This window comes from Neofelis nebulosa, chromosome 3 (assembly GCF_028018385.1).
Source record: "Neofelis nebulosa isolate mNeoNeb1 chromosome 3, mNeoNeb1.pri, whole genome shotgun sequence".
NCBI lineage: Eukaryota > Metazoa > Chordata > Mammalia > Carnivora > Felidae > Neofelis > Neofelis nebulosa.
Window position 1 is genome coordinate 143,872,135 of NC_080784.1, and position 16,853 is coordinate 143,888,987.

General features: G+C 35.5%; 1 protein-coding gene across 4 annotated transcripts in view; it reads left to right on the plus strand.

The window, feature by feature from the left end:
• CNOT6L (CCR4-NOT transcription complex subunit 6 like) overlaps nucleotides 1–16,853 on the plus strand; it is a 120,396-nt gene that overhangs the window by 87,963 nt on the left and 15,580 nt on the right. For all 4 annotated transcript variants that reach the window (XM_058722168.1, XM_058722169.1, XM_058722167.1 and 1 more), the window contains exons 8-9: nucleotides 537–691; nucleotides 13,259–13,410. In XM_058722168.1, coding sequence (XP_058578151.1) covers nucleotides 537–691; nucleotides 13,259–13,410 — 307 coding nt within the window. The remainder of the gene's footprint in view (nucleotides 1–536; nucleotides 692–13,258; nucleotides 13,411–16,853) is intronic.

Sequence of the window (16,853 nt, forward strand, 5' to 3'; positions counted from 1 at the left end):
TTAAAAATATTTTATGGGTCAAAGAATAAAATTGTCTAGCTTTATATAATACTGGATTAGCAGAGACCATTGGATGATTGGTATTCAGTTACCTAAACATTCCTTAAAGTAGAGCTTTTTGTTGATAGATCTTAACCTTCTCACTTTTAAGTATCATTCCTTTCTACCACAGTTGAGAAAGATAAAATTACCTCTCTATATAAAATTTACTATTCCCTCCTGCTTAATTTATAATATGCCCCGTTTTGCCAGATTTGAGGAATTAAAATATAGTAGAATGAACTCTAAATTGGGACTAAAGAGACTTGGAACCAACTAGCTGTGTGAACAAGAGAGAAGTGCAAGCATTTCGAGTGCTTTCAGGTTTAAAAGCTGCCATTGTCAAATGGCTCCTGCTAGCTGTAAGGGAAGATAGATAATATTTGTTATGTGAATTATGCTAACTTGGTCACATCTCACTCATAATGCTAAACATTTTTATATCTTGATTAGAGTTTTCCTCTGTCATGTCGATGACAACTTTTCTTTCACCTCAGGAAGTGGAAACAGAGCAATACTTCACTCTCTTTCTGCCAGCATTGAAGGAGCGTGGATATGATGGGTTTTTTTCTCCAAAGTCACGTGCCAAAATCATGTCTGAGCAGGAGAGAAAGCATGTGGACGGTTGTGCAATATTCTTCAAAACAGAAAAGTGAGTTAAGGAAACAAATAATAATAGTGTATACTTACTTTAATTATCACAATTTGAAATTGTCTTTGATTTAACCCTATAAAATGAACAAAAAGCTAGAAAGCAAGTGATGTAAAAATTAAAGCTGTTGGTAGTGTTACATTTCTTAGGCTGTGTCTTGGAAATAAGAGTCTTTATTGTATTATTCTTTATTTGTTATTACCAAATTACACTAAAAGTTTTGAGAGTTATGCTTGAATATGGGGTTATCATGTTCCTAAATATATTTTTATGAAGTAAATAGTTTTCGTGTAAATAAAAGGTAGTCGTAGTGCCTTTTAAGATTTGAAATGAGTGATGTGATTTTCTTTCTGTGATTTTTGTTTTGACAGTTGGCTTTCTCAGAATCATTAGTTTTATTAACCTTTTTCATCTTTTTCAGTTAACATTTCATGTATTGAATCATTTACTAAATGTTTACTGAATATTTGCTTTGTGACAAGTGCTGTGCTAGTCAAATTAGGCACAAAGATAGACATGACATAGTTCCTAATGTCACTCAGAGCTCTAGTAGGAAAGGTAATCATATAAGAAAATAAAAATAAGATATATACAAAATAGAGATCTGCATAGGTAGGTAAGAGAGGATGGAAGGGAGACAGCTTATTTAAGGGTTGATTGAGATAGAACAGTGGAAAGCAGTCATTATCAAACACACAGAAAACATGATTTGTGTTTTTTCAGAGCTGTTAATGTCATTGATTAAGTCAAAAGGTGAGAATGTTATGAATGTACATATTAAAATACATAAAGGATCTTGTAGAAGCTTCTGGTTGTGAAGTTGTATGCATTAGATGTACGACACTGCATTCCCTGCTTGAGGGTGCAGAGCCACAATCTGTCATCTTTTGAGTGCTGGCTGAGCGGCTAGATGGTTAGAGGCACATTCTTTAGTTATCATCTTAAGGAAAAGAGAAAAGCACATTTTTTGCCTCAGAAAGGCTGCTAATTTTAGAGTGGAAAATTGAAGGAATCTCCAATAGAAGACTGAAATATGTAAAGTCTGATAGAGGTTGAATCCCGTGTTTAATGATTTGGGTTTGATACATTGGATAGGGAATCATCTACTTATAGGATAAGCATATAGATGTTTGTTACTATTTTCCGGTGTTGTCCCCCTTTTAATACCAGTTATAACAAAGCCAGTTACATGTTTTTATTGATACAGGCATACTTACTAGCATATTATGTTATTTTAAGTGAGTTAAGTGAATTTGAAGATACTTGCCTACTTTTTCTCATTTGTACCTACTTTCCTGTCTTTTCTGTGAATTTTTGTTTTTTTTCTGTGAGTTTTTAATATATCTCATTTTGGCTAATCATTAGTGCAGAGGCCTGCAGTATTTGACTGAGGTGAGAATATACTAAATTCTTCTAGTTGGCTGGTGATTTTTTTTTTTTAAACAAATTATAGAATAACAATAGATATTACTTCAATAATAATGTTAGGCCTTTTACTTTATTTTCTTATTTAATTTTTTTTTTTAAGTTTATTTATTTTGGGTGGGGGGCGGGGTGGTTAGAAATGGAGACAGATGGAGAGAGAGAATCCCAAACAGGATCCACGTTGCCAACTCAGAGACCGATGCTGGGCTCAGACTCAAGAACCATGAGATCATGACCTGAACTGAAATCAAGAGTCAGAGCCTTAACTAACTGAGCCACCCAGGCGCCCTTCTCTTATTTACTTTTTTTTTTTTTTTTTTTTTTTTTTTAATTTTTTTTTCAACGTTTTTTATTTATTTTTGGGACAGAGAGAGACAGAGCATGAACAGGGGAGGGGCAGAGAGAGAGGGAGACACAGAATTGGAAACAGGCTCCAGGCTCCGAGCCATCAGCCCAGAGCCTGACGCGGGGCTCGAACTCACGGACCGCGAGATCGTGATCTGGCTGAAGTCGGACGCTTAACCGACTGCGCCACCCAGGCGCCCCTCTTATTTACTTTTTAAAGCACCCCTCAGAACTAGGAGTAGAGCTATATCATCATTTTTATAGGTGAGAAAACCAAAGTACAGAGAGTAGCCTGGCTTGAGAATCAAAGCTTTTAACCATGGTGCTAAACTGAATCTTTAGGTTGCTTGTTGAGCTTCTGGTATTACTTGTACCTCTTACACAGTTACCTTATTTAGAAAAATTGCCTTGAATTTGATGTTTGTTATCTGTGTTCATATACACATTTCCTGGAGACACCATAATTGAAAAAAGAATACTGATAATATTGAGATAAAACATCAGGTTCTTTTTCCATTTGCCATTGTTTCTTCTGGAAGGAAGATAATATAATCTTTATTATTCCCTTCATAGTTTGAGAGGAAAATCTAAAATGCCTTGATAATTTACTAGAGGTAGTTAAGATTTGAACTAACAATTATAACTATTATCTAGGGAATGTTAAACTGTTAAGTATTTTAAAAATTGATGTTTGAATTATTAAAAATGCTGCAAATTAGTTAAGAAATGAACACATAGGGAATACTTAGGTGCAGCATTTGGTTTTCTCCCCTACTTCAACTCTTTTTGTCTGAATAACAAGTAACATGGATTCAGTAACAGATGAATACTTTGAGTATAATACCTTATTATATTCTCTTCTGAGCAGTACCAAATACTGTTGATGTCAAATGAGCTAATTATCCAATGGCAAACTATCCGAAATTTAACACAAAGTATACTACCATGCTTTTATTCTGTTCTTTCTTCAGATTGGAGAGATAGTACAGTGCTAAGAAAAGAATTTTTAAGCCAGGTGGTTCTCCTATTTATGTAGCTATATAATCTTGAATGAGTCACTTGCCCTTTCTGGGCTTTTCTCCTTTGTATATATTTGTATATTGCCAGGTGAGATAATTTCTTTATATAGTTAACAAAACTTAAAAGTCAAACTGTAGTTGTAGGAAGAGTAGTTCCAAATCTCATTCTCAAAGTATCATTCTTCTAAAACCAGAGTATCTCATAATTTTTAACCTACACAGATGACAGCTTATCTCTTCATGGGAAATGGCAGAAGGTAGGTAACAATAAACAGAAACTATAATTACTGTTTTTTACAAAATACTGTAATAAAAATTTGTTAACCCATTTTGATGAAAGGATAAGATATTGCTTAGCAAAGGCTAGGACACATATTACCAATTTTCTGAGAATTGTAATACAATAAAATAGTCCTTGTGTCATATTCATTGCAGTTTAATTTAATCATTGGGGCTTCAGAAGGCACTTCAAGATTTGGCAGGACCTTTTGGTCAACATTATGAATGTTTTTCAGGTAGTTAGATGCATGGGGATACCAGAAATGAGAAATTTCGATTCATAAAAATGCCAAAAGTCAGCTTTTGGTTTGTCCTTTATCTCAGTAAATATTATCTTCAGCCCAAAGTATTTTATAAAACATATATACATATATGTGTGTATTTTGTTGTGTGTGTATGGAAAGACTGTTAATATAGATAAGTTTTTAGACTCAGAAACTTAAATTTCCTTTTGCCATATTTTGTCCTCTGGCCTTAGCAGTTAGTAGAAATGAGCTTGGAACCAGATACATAATTTGAAGAAATTGAAAATGCAGAAAAATGGAGATGAAACAAGATCCAGATAATGACTTACTTGCTGTTCTCGAAGTTAGCAGTTCTGATCTGAACAGTTTAGCTTTGTTTCACATCAGTGAGAAAGGGAAATAGGAGAACGGCCATTTTAGAACAAGTGACCATTACTGTGAAGAGACAGTCTCTTCCAGTAGGATTTAGAACTAGGTTGTCATGGTGCTCAGTCCTTGCTGTATTGTCTGTGCTTTCTAACCTGCTTCCAGTCTCAGAGGTACCAGGTAAGGCCAAGTCTTCGCTTTTCCTTCCTATGTTAATACAGTAGTTTTGTGCTTGAGAAGAGGGCACCCAGAGGTTATAGTTTCATTCCAAAATGACCAATCATGATAATTCTATCTCACTGGTTTCTCATATACTGATTTCCTCTGTCCTAGGTGGTGGTTGCCTTAGAATTTGTGTGATTTTTAAAAAACAGATTGTGATTTCTAGTTTATAATGTTAACTCTCTCATAAATTTAGTCTGGAACATAAAATTACTGCTTGGTGCCACAAATGCCACAATAGATATAATAACTGCTTCACCTAACTTGAGAGATTTCTTTCTTTCTTTCTTTTTTTTTAAATGTTTATTTTTGAGAGAGAGACAGAGACAGAGGCAGAGTGTGAGTGGGGGAAGGGCAGAGAGAGAGAGAGGGAGACACAGAAGCTGAAGAAAACTCCAGGCTCTGAGCCGTCAGCCCAGAGCCCGATGCAGGTCTTAAACTCACAGACTGCGAGATTATGACCTGAGCTGAAGTCGGACACTTAACTGGCTGAGCCACCCAGGCACCCCTAACTTGAATGATTTCTTATATGGCTAAAATGATCAAGAATGTGAAAGTGGTTTCAGTGTTTCAAAGAGTTGTACAAAGTTACGTAGGAGAGTACATAATCTACTTTTCTTCCCTATTTATCCTGGTCTCTAAGCTTACCTTTTTTAGCAAGTTATTTTCTGGCACTCCCATGATTATTTAAAGGGACCCAAGAACATATTGTATAGCATCTTATACTGAATATACAGTAAAAACTTCCATTTGGTTTAGGTTTAGGAGTGCTGGAATATGATCCAGAAAGGGTCATAGTTTACCTTGCTGTGGTTATACTTTTGACTATGTACCTTTTGTTCCTTTGGGCTTGTAAATGAATTCAGGGAGGGAATATTACTCAGGTCTTACAGATTGTTTTGTTTGCTCATAGTTGGCATTCACTGTCTCTCTCTACCGTTGAATTAATTACATCACAGCCTATAAAATTACTTCTAGATCACAGGCTAGTAAGAAATTGAGTTATCTCTTTGTTCTGTTTGAAGGGCTGTTTTGGACATGTTCTTCCTGTATTTGAAACATTCATCCTAATAATCTATCTCAAATCATGTGAAAAGGTGGGGTCTTTGTTTTTTTATTATATCAATCTTTATTGTATATGATCTCTCTTATGCCCATTTGACTTTCTGTAAAATAACACTTTCAGAAAGGTAAATAGAAGACTTCTTAGACTAAAATAAAGAAAATAGCATCAGGAATAATGCTTATAGCATATGTGTACTAGGTATAGAATAGGAGTACTAAAATGAATTGAAATAGAGGCACATTTAAAAGTTTTTACTCATTACCAAGGCCTGATGGTTTGGATTAGTGAGTGGAAAGCAGCTATAAACCAATATGTTTTTTTCAAAACATTTAATAGAAGGAATGAGGAAGACCTCTCTGTATGTCAAAATGTCACCTGTATGTAAATCTGTGAGACAAAAAGTAGAAGCAGAGTGGAGTGCACTGGCTGTGTGTAGGGAGGAAATTAAGAAGTAAGGTAACCAATTAAATTGGTAAGGTAATTTGGATGGAAAATGGAGAATAATTTCTTACTATATTATAGATGTAGTATAAAATATGAAAAGAAGACAAGCTGTAGGAGACTATGGCTATCTTCACTAGTGTTGGAAATGTTCTTAAGGAAGGGTACCTAAAAAAAAGTTCTTGAGCTACAAGAGGCACATCTTACTTAATTCTCACTGTGAAGAAGGAACTTTCTTTGGTTCCTTAGTTCTCAACTATCTCTTTGGATCTTCAGCTATTGGTGAAGTAGAAATGACAAAACTTGAGCGTGACTCTGTCCTCTTTAGTATTTATAAGTGCCAAGGAAAGGAGTATTAGTTAGAAGGACATATATACTCTGTTTAGGAAAACTGGTTTTGTTTTTCTGAACTTTTTGAAACCAAAGACATTAAAAAGTTGATACTCCAAGAAGACTGGGAAGTTATAAAAGTCAAAAGTGAAGCAATACAATAATTAATTATACCAGTTGGGAAGAAAGTTTGGAGAGGTGGTTGGAAGCATGTAATAAACTAAATAATTGTTCAGGATTCACTTTTATTTATTTTAAAAAATTTTTAATTTTTGTTTATTTTTGAGAGAGAGTGAGTGAGGGAGGGGCAGAGAGAGAGAGAGAGAGGGAGACAAAATCTGAAGCAGGTTCCAAGCTCTGAGCTGTCAACACAGAGCCTGATGTGGGGCTTAAACTCACTAACTGTGAGATCACAACCTGAGCTGAAGTTGGACACTTAACTGACTGAGCCACTCAGGTATCCTGTGGGATTCATTTTTAAATGATGTGTTTTTAATTTTTTTTTCCAATGGAGAAAAGTCGGTAACTAAGCATGTATTTTTATTTCTTTATTTAAACACTTAAAAAAATTTTTTAATGTTTGTTTATTTTTGAGATGGGGGGGAGGGCAGAGAGAAAGGGAGACACAGAATCCAAAGCAGGCTCCAGGCTCTGAGCTGTCAGCACAGAGCCCGATTTGGGGTTTGAACTCACGAACCAAGAGATCATGACCTGAACTGAAGTCGGACACTTTTAACCGACTGAGCCACCCAAGTGCCCCCATTAAAAAAATTTTTTAATGTTTATTTTATTTTTGAGAGAGAGAGAGTGGGGGAGGGGCATAGAGAGGGGGAGACATAGAATCAGAAGCCCTGATAGCAGAGAGCCCAGTGTGGGGCTCAAACTCATGAACTGCGACATCATGACCCGAGCTGAAATCAGATGCTCAAACGACTGAACCATCCAGGTGCCCCTCAAACGTGTATTTAAAAAAATTGTTTTTAACATTTATTCATTTTTGAGAGGGAGAGAGACAGAGCATGAGCGGGGGGGAGGGGCAGAGAGAGAGGGAGACACAGAATCCGAAGCAGGTTCCAGGCTCCAAGCTGTCAGCACAGGGCCTGAAGTGGGGCTCAAACGCACGGATTGGGAGATCATTACCTGAGCCGAAGTCGGACGCTCAACCACCGTTTGAGCCACCCAGGCGCCCCTCAAGTGCATGTTTTAAAAAGAAGTTGATTGAGAGGTGTCTGGGTGGCTCAGTTGGTTAAGCGTCAGATTCCTGATTTCAGCTCAGGTCACGGTATCACAGTGAGTTTGAGCCCTGTGTTTGGCTCTGCACTGACAGTGCAAAGCCTGCTTGGGATTCTCTCTCTCTCCCTCTCTCTCTGCTGCTCTCCCACTCACATGCATGCATGTGTGTGCACACATGCATTCTCTCTCTCTCTCTCTCTCTCTCTCTCCCTCCCTCCCTCCCTCAAAATAAACAAATTAAAAAAAATTGATTGAACCTGTGATCTTTGCCAAGAAGATTAAGAAAAAGCAGAGGCTTGGTGAAAGCGTTAAGGCAACAAGGATATTTTAAATACCATGTACTGTAAAGAAGGGCTATTACCCATTGTAGGTTGTGTAATCACTAATTGAGGATCAAGACCAAAAAAAAAAAAAAAAACACTGGATTTACATCTTCTGTTTTGCTTTCACGATCTCTATTGAGAATTATCTTCAAAGTAGAAAGACCAAAGTAAGACAAGTGAAGAGGCGATTGGTAAGACAGGAGAGTCAGTATATGACTGAACTAGTTAGGTTTCCATATCAAGATAATTACACCTTTTGGTACTAAAAGATCTTGCAAAAGTATAACTACAGAACTGGCATGGGTAGTCTATTATGAATGTTGCAGTATAGAAGTTCTAGGATGTTGAAGATGAATAAACCATCTCATTTTTCTAAAAGGTAAGGTAGTTTGGTGTTCCCCTGTGGAAAGGAACAGAGAAGAAATAGAATTGGGCATAGAGAACAGAGTTGTGTTGCAGGCCTGAACAGCCTCAGAGGACTCTGCCAGCTATAGCTTTGGAGCTGAAATGACCTTTGAGAGTTAACCCAGAAAGGACCCAAATCCCCAAACCTTTATCTTTTGCTTTTGATATATAACTGTATGAGGGCTGCTCCTAGAAGTACTTGACCTTGGATGAAGTAGCTCTTTGCAGCTGGAGCAATTCCTGGACAATTGATGAGGAAACTGGGCAGTGTGTTTCCATAATCACTCCTTTGCAAAGTCTTTGCAAAGTTTAGGATCAACAGGTGTGAAGTACCTGTAAAAAGTTTTGATACAACGTTGATCCTCAGTAATGGGCAGCATGTATTATTTTTATTACTGGTTCTGTCTTATTGAGACTTTCGATTATTTCAGAGAAGACCAATACATACACATAAGATTTGTGAAAACCAAAAGATGGCAGGGATATTTAATCTTCTGGGAAAAAAAAGGATGAAGTTTTAAAGGGCCATTAAACAGTAACTTCTTGGACATCAGCCATAGCAACTTTTTTTTAGATAGGTCTCCTGAAGCAAGGGAAATAAAAGCAAAACAAACAAAAGCAAACCTGGGACTACATCAAAATAAAAAGCTTCTGCACAGCAAACGAAACAGTCAATAGAACTAAAAAGCAACCTATGGAATGAGAGAAGATATTTGCAAATGGCATATCTGATAAAGGGTTAGTATTCAAAATATGTAAAGAACTTGTACAGCTCAACACCCAAAAAACCAAATAATCCAATTTAAAAAATGGCAGAAGACAAGAACAGATATTTCTCCAAAGAAGACCTACAGATGGCCAACGAGCACATGAAATGATGCTTATTATCACCTATCAGAGAAATACAAAACTACAATCAGATATCACCTCACACCTGTCAGAATAGTTAAAACCAACAACACAAGAAACAACAGGTTTTGGCAAGGATGTGGAGAAAAAGGAACCTTTGCACTGTTGGTGGAAATGAATACTGGAGTATCCAATGTGGGAAGTAGTATGGAGGTTCCTCAAAAAGTTAAAAATAGAACTACCCTATGATCCAGCAATTGTACTACTGGGTATTTACCAAAGAATACAAAAACACTGATTCAGAGAGATGTATGCACCCCTATGTTAGGAGAAGCATTATTTATAATAGCTAAGATAGGGATGTCTGGGTGACTCAGTTGGTTAAGCGTCCGACTTTAGGTCAGGTCATGATCTTGCAGTTCGTGGGTTCGAGCCTGCTTTGGATTCTGTGTCTGTCTGTCTGTCTGTCTCTCTCCCTCTCCCTCTCCCTCTCCCTCTCCCTCTCCCTCCCCCTCCCTCCCCCTCCCTCCCCCTCCCTCCCCCTCCCTCCCCTGCTCATGTGCTCATGCTTGCACTCTATCAAAAATAAACAAACATTACAATAGCCACTATATGGAAGCAGCCCAAGGTGTCCACTGATAGATGAATGGATAAAGAAGATACACACACACATTGGAATATTAGTCATGAAAAGGAACAAGATCATGCTATTTGCAATGACATGGATGGAGCTAGAGAGTCTAATGCTAAGTAAAATAAGTCCGAGAAAGACAAATACCATATGATTTCACTCATATGTCGAATTTAAGAAACTAGCAAAGGGGGAGAAAAAGAGACAAACCAAGAAACAGGCTCTTTACTGTAGAGAACAAACTGATGGTTACTAGAGGGGAGGTGGGTGAAGTAGGTGATGGGGATTAAGGAGTGCACTTGTGATGAATACTGGGTGATGTATGCAATTGTTGAATCACTATATCATATACCTGAGACTTAACACTGTACGTTAAATAACTGGAATTAAAATAAAAATTAAAAAAGTCAAGTTCCCTTAATATGTGAGTGGGTGTACTAATGAACAGAAATTCAAGAAAGGGTACTCAATAGAAATGAAGTCTGCTACTCTTAGATTCTTAAGGAAAAAGAAAGAGTAAGGGATAAAATCATTTGAGGGTACAGAAAAATATTTATATGCAAAAATGTTCAATAGCATTGGTTATAATAGCTCAAGTCAGAAATAATTTAAATGTCCACCACAAATCAGTTAAATAAATTATGGTGAATCTGTAAAGTGGCTTATATAATATAATCATATGTATTGATTTTGAATAATTATAGGGAAGTATCCCTGATAGAATGTTTATTAATAAGCCAAAATATAAAATTAGAGAGTATTATCTTAATTATATAAAAATATTTGTATGCAAATGCATGGAGAAAAGTCTAGGGAATTATATTGACGTGTTAATGGGGATGTTTGGTTGCAGATAACTTTCAATTTTCTTTATATTTTTTCTTGCTCCCAAATCTGTACAATAAACATATGTAACATAATAAAGTAATGTTTTCCCATTTGTTTTTAAGCACCTATAAAATGCAGGACTGAAGAGACCTGGTTTAAGAGCAGAAAAGACCAAAATTAGTTCTTATTTGGCTTATAATTAATATGGCTCTCCCCAAAGTGCAGTTTCTGTCTTTATTAACAAAAATAACAATCGCAAATGAAGAAGGCACTAGTTCATTGAGTTGTTCAGGTGAACAGCCATCTCACGCCATATGTCATATAAGGAGTTGGCCATTTCTTTTATTAGAAAAGACGTAATGGTGTGATATTTAAAGTAGTGTCAAGTACAAGAGATTCTAGGTTTTAATCTATATTCTTTTAAAGAACATATCTAGATCGAGCTTTATTGGGTGAAAGATAGAGGGAAACAAATTTTAGTTGATGAGGGCATTTCTAATTGTTGCATACCCTCCCTCTCTCACAAGGACCTGACCTCAGTAGAATTAAAGTATTCCAGCACTAAAAATATTACTGTTAAAACAGGATTTTCACACTTTCCTACAGAGCTTTGGATTCCTATAAATAAATCTTAAGAGTTCTGTAAATATTTAGAAAGTACTTCAAAAACTTAGTACAAATAATTAAACTTAATTTAAAAATAACATATTCACCCAAATATTTCAAATATCAAATTTTAACACTTTGCAAATTAATAACATGTTTTGGATATGCTGCTTGATAGACTTGTTTTGGTGCAGACCTGAATCAAATTTTCACCTGCTTGCTTAGGTTTTCTGAGTACAAGGTCAGTTATTTACCACTTATATCTGTGTGTCTCTGTGAATCAGGATGTTTCTTAATACTCTGCAACCAAAACAAAATACAGAAATAAGTTGGATACAGAGACTTATACAAGACTATAATCATCAGTACCCTCTGATTTAAAATTTTTATATTTGTCAGAACAGATTCATTGTTTTCAGTGATTGATTTATTCAAACACAATACTACTTTAATTTGTTTTATCTATGGGAATATTGCCAGAAATTGTTTGAAAAAGTCTGATATGGAGGATGGTCAAGTCTACCTATAGAACATATTTTGAATCTTCTCTTTATTTCTCTTGCCTTAGTCCAAGCCACCATCACCTGTCATTTATACAACCTCAAAAACTTTGTTTGGTCTCATAATTCCCACTTTAGCTCCTGTAATCCATTCTCTACTAAGCATCTGGAATGATCTTAAAACATATAAATTAAGTAATATGTCCTTGCTTAGAACCTTCCATTATTCCCTTTCCTCTCTAACATCATTTCATAGCCTTCCATTATTTCTTCCTTCATGTTTTAGGTAAAGATCACCTCCTTAAAGTAGAGGATGAAAACTATGCTCCCTTCTATCACTCTGGGTTAGAAAATAAATATGATCTGACTTTTTATTCTTCTCCATGCGTGAGACCTCTCCCAGAATTGGAGCAGGGAGTGGAGTATCGTTTGTCTAGCACAGTGTCCTGCGGCATAGTAAGACTTCAGTCAATATTTTTAAAGAGATAATTGCATATTTCTGTTTCAAAGCTAGGAGGAAAATGGGGTGGTGTAGACCTGTTAAAAGGACAGAGGTGTCTACTCCATGTAATACTTAGCAAAAAGTAGTATATTTAGTAGGTTTTGGCCATTTATAAGATATTTTACAAAACTGATAAAACTAGGCTTAAAGAGTTTAAATGGCTTGACCCAAAATCATACTGCTATTAAATTTCAGTGCTAGACTCAATTCTATTAAATACTCTAAGTCTACAATACTTAATTTGTAAGTAAAGAAAGAAAATACTATTAGTGCAGAAACTGTAGTCCCAGAGGGAGCCATTTTCTGCCTTATAGAAGCTGTTAACCCTGAACCCTTACGTAATGTAACTCCAGCTTTCTGGAAAAGGCGAGATAGTAAAGTTGGCTTCTCCTTAGTTGAGATAAGGGTGTGACCCTGCATTTTCTTGACAAATCTCTTGATGTGGTAAGAATAAAACTGCAAACAGGGTACGTAGATTTTACTCTGTTCTTTCTCCTTAATTTGCTGATTCAGTTAAGGTTGTGTTCACCTTTAAATACCAGAAAGTTCTAACAATAACTTAAAGAAACGGAAGAAGGGTAGTTTTCTCACACAAGTCCAGATATGGCAGTCCAGAACTGGTTCAGCTACTTCCCAGTCCATAGTGGGCTGGCTTTTGCCTTCCTGCTTCTCACCACATGGATAAAGGTATAGAGGGCAAAGGGATATATATATATATATATATATATATATATATATGCATGCCTTCTTTGCTACATGGCACTTCTAAGAAAGTTCTTAATCTGACTTCTTATGTTTCACAGGCCAGAGCTGATTGCCTGGCCCTTTGCAGATGGAAGGTGACTAGGGAGACAGTAAATTGTATCTGTGTCTTGTGCTCCCTCATTTAATGCCTTTTAGTATGATAGTCCAAGTATCTAATATCATAATAATAATGTGTTGTGCCTTTTAGATTTACTTTGGTGCAGAAGCATACAGTGGAATTTAACCAAGTGGCAATGGCTAATTCAGATGGATCCGAAGCTATGCTGAACAGAGTGATGACAAAAGATAATATTGGTGTCGCTGTGGTATTAGAGGTCCACAAAGAACTATTTGGAACAGGTGAGTGCAGTTTAAAACGTTCTTACTAAAAATAAATAACCATCCCATGCTTTCCCATCTTAAACAAGTGCACAGACTCTTTATTTATTGCAGTTATTTTCTTGTCTTTAAGGAAAGTTAAGGGAGATGGGCGGGAAAATAACACTATTATGTAAACCATCATATATTTCTAGAGCTATTACTTAATAGGTAATTTCTAAAAAGGAAAGTCTTTAATATTGCAATTAATTCCAAAAGGTTATTTGAAGTAGGAAATGCTTTAGTTAGGCTGAATTTGGAAATTAGGATGAGTTGGTTCTGTTTTTCGCCATATTTTTAGCTTCTTGAGTGTGAAATCTTTTGTCTTTAAGGTTAAGCACTTGGCAAGTTTTCTCTAATTTCTTTGTTACATCTCAGTCATTGTCAGGGTAAAAGCAGGATCTTTTATCTACCTGGTACTTATCTTTTACATTTTAGATTATTTATAGCTTCCTTCAAAGTCAGAAACTCAATATGTACTTTGCATATCCAAACCTTTTTCCCCCTTTCTGCTGCCTGCCTTTGAGCATTTCATTGTTTACTTAACTATTATATTTTAGGCAAGAGCACAGAAAAGATGTAAGACCACATTAGGGCTTTATTTTTAAACTTTTTCATGTACTTACTGTAGAAGAAAAGATTTTTGCTTTGGGTATTGATTTGTATTATTCAGACCATGCTTGTCAGACCTCCTTTTCTCTCTGTTCTTCAGTTTATCCCTCATCATACAATCTTTGATACAGAATTAAAATTTTTTTCTTCTTTTTTTTAGCCTTTCCATTTTTACCTACTTTTATGTCCTTTCCAGTCCCATTCTTCCAAAAGTTTGGTACCTCTTTGTCTGGTAATGTGAAAATTGAGTTTCTTTGGAGTTTTATTCTCCTTTTACTTTTAGAAGAGTAATTATAAATTATACCGTAGACACTTTTCACATTTTGAAATATGTCTCATAGTCCTATGAGAGGAATTTAATATTATAGAAGGTGTTCATGGCCCCTTTGTTTTTAATAGTTTTTAATTTTTAATATAGTGAACATTTAGTCTACAGCCAGAAGTGACACTATAAAACTTCCAGGAAAGAATGGAGCTTAGAGAATTTTGGCCACAAATTTTTATATTATGATCAAATTGCATTAAAAATGACTGTTTCTATGTTTGTAAATCATGTGTCTGATAAGGGGTTACTCTCCAAAATATATAAATATCTCATAAAGCTTAGTAGCAAAACAAAAAAACAAAAAACAATCAGGTTAAAATATAGGCAGAAGGTCTGAATAGACATTTTTTCAAAGGCAGAGATGGCCATCAGGCATATGAAAAGATATTCACCATCACTAATAATGAGGGAAATGGAAATCAAAACCACAATGAGATAGTTATAGTAGTTAGTGTGTCTATTATCAAAAGGACAAGAAATAACAGGTCTTGTTGAGGATGTGGAGAAAAGAGAACCCTTGTGCACCATTGGTGGGAATATAAACTGGTGCAACTACTATAGAAAACAGTATGGAGGTTCCACAAAAATTAAAAACAGAACTACCATATGATTCAGCAATTCCACTTCTGGATATTTATCCAAAGAAAATGAAAATACTAACTTGACAAGATATATGAACCTTCATGTGTATTGCAGCATTATTTACAATAGCCATAACATGGAAGCAACCTAAATGTCCATAAACAGATGAATGGATACAGAAAAGGTAGTATATATGCACAATGAAATACTATTCAGCTATAAAAAGAATATCTGCCATTTGTAATGATGAGTTGACCTTGAGGGCATTATTTTAAATGGAATAAGTCAGAGAAAGAAATATTGTACAATCTCACTTATCTATGGAATTTAAAGAACAAAACAAATGAGCAGAGAAAACAAAACCAAAATGTCAATTGTACCTCAATAATTTTTTTTTTTAATTTTTAATGTTAATTCACTTTTGAGAGAGAGAGAGAGAGCACAAGCAGGGGAGGGGCAGAGAGAGGGAGAGAGGGAGACACAGAATGTGAAGCAGGCTCCAGGCTCTGAGCTGTCAGCACAGAGCCTGATGTGGGGCTGCAACTCATGAACCGCCCCCCCAAAATCATGACCTGAGCCAACTGACTGAGCCACCCAGGGTGCCCTCAAATTTTAAAAAATGACTCCTTCTGCCACATATAACAGACACTTCAGTTACTTATTACTCAACATTGAAGATAATTATACCTTGGTGTAAGGTGAAAGGAAACTATCAAAATAGTAGACTAGAAAGTTAGGTCTTTTTCTGCAGAGTTTATAGTTTCAATAGAAAAATTTAAGAGACATTTGTATAGAATTTTTTTTCATAGTTTCAAGTTTTTATTTAAATTCCAGTTAGTTAACATACAGTGTAATGTTAGTTTCAGGTATAGAATTAAATGGTTCAGCACTTACATATAACACCTACTTCTCATCACAATAATCGCCCTCCTTAATACCCATCGCCCATTTAACCCATCCCCCCATCTCCCTTCTAGCAATCCTCAGGTTGTTCTCTTTATTTAAGAGTCTTTTTTATGGTTTACCCCCCCCCCACCCCCGCCTGTATTCATCTCTTTGGTTTCTTAAATTTGGTGTTTGTCTTTCTCTGATTGACTTATTTCACTTAGCATAATACTCTCTAGTTCCATCCATGTCATTTCAGATGGCAAGATTTCATTCTTTTTTGATGGCTGAGTAGTGCAACTGCTGTATCATAGGGTAGTAATATAGAAATTTTAATAGAAAAATTAATTTTGCATGTTGACTAATATTACATTAGTATAAAAATGTATAAAGTAAAAAGTGAAAAGTTCCATATCTCATTCATACTCTCTTGTTAATTTCTTTACTCATTACTACATAGAGACTGTATGTGTATAGTTATATTTAAATGTATCATGTCACACAAAGTGAGCTTTGTGTTTTAAATGTCTTATGGATATCTTTATTAACTGTTGTTTATGAATGTTAACTGAGTTTAATTTTCACAATTTTTAATGTATTATCTATCTTGTCTCCCATTTCAAAAGCTAATGCTTTGACAACATTTAAAAAAATTTAGGTGGTGGGGAAGAACCTTAAAGTTTACTGGTTGAATATCTCACTTTCCAAATGAACCTGAGTACCAAAAAAGTTACGTGACTGGCCCAACACCAAAGTAGATAGTAAAAAAAAAACCCAAGTTGAAAACCCAAGTGTCCAGATTTTGAAAGCACATTACTCTCTAAGTCTCCTTTTTAAAATTACTTTATTTGGGTGTGTGATATGAATTTGTTTTGGTAGGAAACTTCCTTCCTTACGTAATTTGTATGATTTATATATATATGTATATATATATGGTGTTACTGCCTTTTCTTATGACCTATCACTGATGTGCTCAGGGAATGCATGGTGAATGAGTACTGGGCAGTGGGAAGAATTTAAA